The sequence below is a fragment of the Pangasianodon hypophthalmus genome, chromosome 16, assembly GCF_027358585.1.
Source record: "Pangasianodon hypophthalmus isolate fPanHyp1 chromosome 16, fPanHyp1.pri, whole genome shotgun sequence".
In the NCBI taxonomy this organism is placed as follows: Eukaryota; Metazoa; Chordata; class Actinopteri; order Siluriformes; family Pangasiidae; genus Pangasianodon; species Pangasianodon hypophthalmus.
In genome coordinates this window covers 22,544,739-22,552,623 of record NC_069725.1, presented here as the reverse complement: position 1 = coordinate 22,552,623, position 7,885 = coordinate 22,544,739, and the positions used below count along the sequence as shown (strand labels likewise).

The 7,885-nt window shown below is 38.5% G+C and overlaps 1 protein-coding gene across 8 annotated transcripts in view; it reads right to left on the bottom strand.

The window, feature by feature from the left end:
- Positions 1 to 4,706: 4,706 nt before the first annotated feature.
- The window catches only part of utrn (utrophin), a 196,603-nt gene continuing 193,424 nt past the window's right edge, over positions 4,707 to 7,885 (bottom strand). For all 8 annotated transcript variants that reach the window (XM_053240647.1, XM_053240645.1, XM_053240649.1 and 5 more), the window contains one exon: positions 4,707 to 6,239. In XM_053240647.1, the coding sequence (XP_053096622.1) occupies positions 6,231 to 6,239 (9 nt within the window). In that variant the 3' untranslated portion in view covers positions 4,707 to 6,230. The remainder of the gene's footprint in view (positions 6,240 to 7,885) is intronic.

Sequence of the window (7,885 nt, the reverse complement as noted above, 5' to 3'; positions counted from 1 at the left end):
CACATTTAGTCACATGACTCTTGTGACGCTTGATGTAGGAAAAGGCTGTAAATCTTTCTACATTTTTCTTAAAATTCTGTATCATTATTTTCTACCTCAGTATATATAGTGATAGGGATTTGATCTAAATGTGTGTGAGGAAGACAAAAAAATACCAGTAACAAGCTAAATATCAGCAAACAAAAAGAGAAGTGTAAGCGGCGTTACCGTCGGCACCTTAAAGTTGATTTTCTGACACTAAAATTGTTTTATTTATTAAAGAATGAGAACTGAGAAACTGGAAAGCGCAAACTCAGATAACAGAAAACTTACCTCTGAGTGTTACAAAGCACTGACACTGGAGACTCCTTCCAAAAACTCCAAAAGTAAATATCTCTATCAGAGAAAACTTCACCATATCAGCGTACAAGTCGCTGTGTAAGTTGTTACTATAGAAAGGATTAAGTATTAGAACGAGTGCATTGATATAAACCTGTTATTTGTCTTGGAGATGAAAATACGGAGCTAGAAAATTAATCAAAACCTCTGACTGATCAGAATTGAGAATATAACAGCGCTGTGGTGTTAACTGCAGGTTTGGGGATTAGTTGATAATTGTAAATGCACCACACCTCAACTAGAGTATTCCCCAAACTGCATTTTAAATGAGAAAAAAAATTCAGATCAATAAAGCCACATAATTGATGTGGCTTGATTGAGCGATATAAAAGAGTCATAATTTTTTCTCTCATAACATCAGCAACACAAAAGGCAAAAAATCTATCCTGAATCCGATTACTCAAAGACGTGTAATGTGTATGTGACAGAGTAAAACCTTAGAGACACTGTGGATTGCTTTCTGCTTCATTTTTTATCTTTACCGTCACTATGTGATGTGTTATATAAGTATCACGTGAGCCGAGGCGTCGTGCCTCCCTATGACGCGAGTCTATTTTCCCCTCTCTTCTCCTCTTAGACTGAAACTCGACAGCCACGTGTTTATTTCATATGTCTGTCCCATTTTTACTTCTCCATCTGCTCTTTCCAGAAGCTCTTGTTCCGGTGGCACTAAACATCAAAGAAGGGATGAGGGTTTGGAGAAAGAAAAGAGAGTACTCAAATTCCCCACTCATCCCATTCTAGGTTCCAGAAATCCAGTCCAAAGGTTATTGGCACTTCTGTAGTTCAGCTTCACACACTGTTCCAGCTGCAGATCACAGAAGTGTGCTCAGAGAATAGAGAACTAACAAAGCTGCTGTGATAACGAAAGGGTCAAGAGATCAGACAAAATGGAGGATATTCTCTCCAGCTGGACTGGACAGAAAATGTGTTGGAGCTGTAAATTGAAAAAAAGAAAAGGGAAAAAAAAAAAAAACCCTATACAGGAGTTCAATCTCAACCTGCGTTCACACAAGCAAGCGACAAAGTGACAGGAGATGGGTCAGTTTCTATGTATGTGCATGACACGGAGCTGTGATTTCAACAATTTTCTCATTTCTATGCAAATTAGATATGACACTGTAAAGAGACAAATCCAAACGACTGGCTCTGATTGATTCCTCGGACCAATCATATGGCTCGTGTGGTGCGCCGTTTCTTGCAACTTTAGTTCCTGCAAAAACCTATCATCTATCATCTTACCCTGTCATTAAATGTGTAAAGAGACATTGTGAAGGAAAATAAAGGTTGAAAGGAAGTAGCAGAGAGCCTCTGGTTGCGTGGACATAGATAGAGTTAGCTTGATTTGCTAATCTGTCAACGAAGCTAGTCCAAACACTAGCATGTAAATCAAACAACCAATTTTCACACTGGTTAGTGCCTTATTTAATGTGGTATTTTTTTATAGCTACTTTCTAGTTAGCTTCGGAAGATATTCATTTACTGTGAAAGTTCATGAAACAGAGCTGCAGTTCTGAATTCTCTCAAATCTGACCAATGCGCTGATTTTCTCCTTTCACCGCTGTACCTGTGCTTAGTCCTTTATAATGGTGATTGGCATGTGGTGATGGAGGTAAAAACCCAGGATTTAACTTTCTCTTGGTTTTTCTGAAGCTGAAGTAACATAGGTATATAAATTATGCAGTAGACTCTATACAATTTGGCTACAACCATTTTTTAAAAATATAGTTAATCCAGTACAAATTAAAAAAAGGACAGTTTCCAAGTTTCTTTAAAGATTGTTTGATTTTTGATTGAAGTGGATAATTTTCCACTGATAGGCAATATATTCCATCAGTAGGTTTAAATATTGTGACCAAGGGTCATAGGTTTTGTCCATTTTCTTGGCAATGGTCAAACTAAAATCATGATATTTTATATTTACTATTGGCAGGAAGTTAAAAATTAAATTGATCTAAATTAATACTTAATTCAATTATTGTGTAATTACTTAAATTAATCTGAAATGAATCTAAAATTAGATTTGAGGGTAGAACGTTGCCCACCATTTCCACAAAGTGAAGGAGATACTGGAATGTGAGTGTGTGATACGCGGAGTCTGACTGTTTTCCAAAAAGACCATGTGGCTCTTCATGACGAAATGGAAATAGCATGGAAATGGGTTTCTGGAATATTCTCCAGGCTATGACCATTTCTTATTGGAACAGGCCACACCCATGAGCAGCAATACGCAGAAAACGGCAAATCTGACTGGAGTGACCTCAATGACTAGCAGCGTGTGGTGTGCTTTGAGTATTCATGGTCATGACTTGACACTTTTACTGAGACGGTGTACAGTGCAGGAACAGGAGGAGGGTGAACTAAAAGAGAGCGTGTCGGACCCTTTAGGCAGGTGGTCTTCTGTTCCTCCTTCAAAGTTGACGAGGCGGTAATAACTTTAGCCTAAAAGTAGCACAATACAACAAAAAACTAAAGTGGACATAAGGTGAGGTGAGGTTCCACTGGCTAACGTAAAAAATTTTAAGCGCTGTACTCGGGATCTGTACCATGATCTCTCCTGACAGGAACGTTCTACAGTTCTAAATCTACAGTTACGTGATCCTTTCCTTCTCTTTTCACGTCAGATTTTTTTGGTGTAGACAGAGAGGACGGGGTAAAGAACTAATTGCGTTCCCATTTGAGAGTTCGTATTTAACCCAGCTCCTCTGATTTTCAAACAAGATCATGTGCATGCATTATTAAAGGAGAAGCCCGAGCCGGCGGTGCTGCTGCAGTACACAGGAACGCTGCCAAGTGTGTCAAAGCCAGGCAGAGTTCTACAGCACGACTGAAACTAAAGAGCAAGAAGTGCAGCAGCTTCATAAAGTCACACCGAACAAGTGCGCTTTAAAGAGATGCACTAGTTTATTAGCAAGCTAATTAATTAATCGATCGCTAACAAGGTCTTAGATTTGTGCTACTCTATTTTTAATTAACAAAGACACTCAATACTGGGTTTGAATTCAAAGCCTGGTGAATGCGCACGCTTATCCTTGCCACAAATCTCAAAATTGTCTGTACAGATATTTTTATAGAACAGCGCTGCCGAATTCTCAAATCTGATTGGTCGGAAGGTGTTGATTAGTTTTCTCTAACAGCAGCTCTGACAGTAGTTCCAGCTGTGAGGCAAATCACAGGCTTATATCAATGCGCTTGTTCTGATACATTATCGTTTCTATAGTAACTACTCCTTCACATGGACATGGACGGAGGACGATCCACATAATGTTAGGCTACGGATTTTTAACAGATTTTAGAAAGTGTGTAATTGTTCATATGGTGAAGTTTTCTGTAAGACGTTTATTTAATGTTTATGGAAGGAGTCTCCAGTGTCGGTGCTTTGTAACACTCAGTAAGTCTTCAGGACAGAGGAGTTTACGCTTTCCGGTTTCTCAGTAGCTGTGTGTTTTTTGTTTTTTTTTGTTTTTTTTGGGGTTTTTTTGGGTCATATTCACTTCAGCAGTAAGAGAAAAAGAAAGGCTGGTGAGGGAACGACTGTTTATAGCTGCTATAAACGATAACAGGAACTAACTTGTTTCACGAACATTCCACAACATTAACTGTAACTGTAAATAGAAAAGTACACATCCTTCATAAATTAATTTTAAAACATGTTTAACTGTTGACAAGTTGCTTTAGCTTAAAGGGAAGTAAAACAATTTTACACCAATTTTAACATTAACTCTACTTCAAATAATTGTTGATTATTTTCCTCTAGAATTGTTTTAGTCCTCAAGTATCACCTACCACTAGTGGGAGCTCTTCCGTATTGTTGCTGTTGTTGTTGTTGTTGTTGTTATTATTATCCTTTAACAGTACAAAACACTGCAGAAAAGCTGATTCTTCCAATTAGTATTCTGGATAATTTTGCTTTTTTTTCTGAAATTTTCCTTAAACAACCTCCAGCAGGAGGAAAAGCATAAAACACGGCTTCTCGTAAAGTGCTGATTGTTCAGTTTGCCACGTAGCCGCTGAGTGTGGAGGAGCGAATGCTGTTGCATCAGTTTTCATTTGAATACTGACTATTATAAAAGCGGTGCAACATAGTTTAGTGATACATCAACAAGAGTAAACATGGCTCGTTAATGAATAGCCCAATCATCTTGAGAATTAGATATGAATTAATGCATTGCATTGTCCATTGAGAATACTAATGAGCTGACTGTCATTACTGCATGTCACAAATGATTGCATCTTTTATTCATAAGCTCGATCCAGACAGCATGCACTTGGCTTTGAGGTATACGAATGGCAAAATGTCTAAAATGAATAGAAACACAAAAGCAAAATGCTTGTTATAAAAATTTTTATTTGGAATAAAACCATATTACATGTAGTGTGGTCAGCCTACACAATCTACCTCAGATAAGAACAACACAGCTCAGTGGACATGAAACAGCACGAAAATCAACATCAGGACCTGGACGTACGAGATGCTGACCAGAGATCAGTCCTTCCACGAAGGATGAGACAAAACCTGATCTCAGGTCAGCACTCGGAGATATTTGACGCGTCCAAACCCTGCAGTCTGGGACACATTGGACTGGTTATAGTAGTGTTAATGCTTCACTCGAAAAAGCACAAAATACACCACGTAGAAAAAAAAGCAATGAAAAAATTCACAGACCAACCACAGAATTTTATGTTCTACTTATTTTTCTTTTTTAAATCGTTGACTCTTCATTTTCAGCCTTTCTCTCAATCTCGAGCTCATCCCTGATCTTACTAAATCAGTGGCGTCAATATATGTGATTTAAAATATGTTTTGTGGTTTTAGGTTTCTGTTTGTGGTTTTGCGGAAAAGAAAAAAAAAAAAAGCACAAATCTCGCAAATGAACGCTGCTGAGTCTGAGGTAGCAAGGCAATCATGGCTTTCTTCTGATTTGATTTGACTTTAGAAAACTATTCGACTCAAAGAGGAAAAAAAAATAATCAAATCTGAATTTAGAACTCTCTATTTCCGTCTCGTAAATCCTCTCCTTGGAATGGATGCTGTATAGGCACACAGGGCTAAAACATCTCAGCATTCCTGAACATGTACAGTATTTACACAAGGGGTATGGGTTCCAACAGGAACTTGTTTCCACAACAGTAAAGGTAACTTTAAGCGGATAAAAATTACAATATGTCACTCTTTAATTAAAAAAAAAGGTTAACATTGGCAAATTGCTGTTGTGGAAGAGGAATGGAACACTTCAGCACGTGCCATTATTGAAAAATAATGTGGTCAGTGTTGATTATTTTCCAAGAACAGCCGACCACTTTGGGGCACGTATTATGCTGTAAACACGAGAAACACAGCTGAGGGATGCATTCTGGGAGAAACATGCATTTATCAGTATGAGGTGATTCGTTAAGGGGCAAAAACACGAGTGGTCTTCATACCCACGTACGCGTAGTAAAGATTTACTCGAACGACGTTTTTTTTTCTTTTTCCTGGCGGTGTTAAGTATCTAAGAACTGTAAAGGAGGTAAACGGAGGTTCCCGGTGAGCGCGCACAAAAATAGAAATACAAGCTTAACAGGTTATACATTCCGAAGCCCCCGTTAGCCGAAATATCATCTGCGTTATTCATACAAATCCTAAAGCAAAAACCCAAATCAGGTTCGATCTACAAGGTGACGGAATTTACAGTTGCATAGTACGGACAGACGGGGTGATGGACGCGGTGGTCGGGAATTCGGTGGTGGAATTGTAGCTGGATCGAGGACGATGCGAGGAACTCAGGGTTGGCGATGTTTGTCTGTGAGAGCGGGGACTTCACCACATCACGTGCCACATCAACACTTTTTTACTTCGTCATTAGCAGCTCTCACATCACCTAAACACACAAACACACAATCAGGTCAAACAAACATGCCACTTTTGTTACCAAATTACAAGAAATGTGATAGAAGTATAAACATGAGCTGTTTTAAGAAATTCCCTAAAAGCTACTATTGTTTCTTGATAGTCGCTATTTTCTGTATTCTGTATTATTATTATGTTCATACAAAGCAATCTTGATAACACATCCTGCTAACAAACCTCCCACAATATCTGGTCAGCGGTGGTCCGGCACTAGTAATGCCGAAAGCAGAATTTTCAGCAACAGTTTTAAAATTTGCTAACAATTAGCATGTTACCCCGACTGCTCCCATAAGACAACAGATGTTCTTTTCTTCGTCACAGATTACTAGCCACAGGTAGCATGGAGATGTTCAGTATAAAAACAGCCACAATGCAGCGATATTCAGCCATTTTGTCGTCAAAGCTACTACTAGACAGTGAGCCAAGATCATTTTTCACAGCCCCATGTGGTCAAAGTTGGAATAACATCCTAATTAACTACTTCCAACAACCAACCCCCCACCCCAATTAAAAAAAAAAAAAGGAAGAAATGTTGTAAAAAAAATTTCATATTTGTTTGGTCATTAATTTCATTTACTATTTTTTATATATATATAATTTTAATTAATCAATTATTTTTCTATTTTTTTATTATTTATTTATTTTAAAAAATGGACTTGGAAGCACACTTTCTTTTTTTTTTTTCTCCAGCCCCATTCTGCTTGAAAATTTCCCACAGCATTAAACAGAAAACTAATTTGTCCTTAAAATGCAGTCCAGCACAGCTGATAACGGAGAAGTGTGCTTCCTCCTGCTTCACACACTCATTTACGGCAGGGACGAGATACAGAAGCAGGTGAACAGAGTAATGGGGATAACAGTGCTTTAACTGGCAGCACATGTCTTTTGTTTCTTATTTAAACGCTGTCATGATGAAGGCAGCAGTTTAAAAGCTTTAAGGAATGATTGTTTAATGGAAGGAAGATAAAACAGGGAACGAGTGAAAAAAAGAAAGAAAGAAAAAAGCACGAAGGCCCATTTGAACACTTTCTCACATTCAGGATGGTTCTGCAGGATCACACTGACTCGAGCAGACAGGTTTAATTAAATATCTGCTCAGCGGTGAGAGACTGCGGCACCGAGCGCCCTCCATCATTATACAATTAACCATCACTGAATATATAAAATTATATATAGGCCCATTTTTATGTGTGTGTGTGTGTGTGCGTGTGTATATATACACATATATATACACACGCACACACAGATGGAGAATGAGGCAAGGGGAGAAGGACAGCAGGAGACAGAGAGAGAGACACAAAGAAAGAAAGAGAGTGAGAGACAGAGAGAGAGAAACAGTGTGTGTGTGTCTGTGTATGAAAGAGAGATAGACAGAGAGAGTGAGGCTATGGGAAAGAACGAGAGAGACAGTTTGTGTGTCAGCGAGACAAAGCGATAGAGATAGTGAGACAGAGAGAGGGAGAGAAGGTGAGACAATGAAAGAGAGCGACAGACAGTGAGTGTGAGACAGAGGCAAGAGACAGAAAAACACAGACACACAATAAGAGAGAGAGAAAGTGTGTGTGAGAGAGAGACAGATAAAACGAAGTTAATAAGTCAATACTAAAAGGGAAGAGC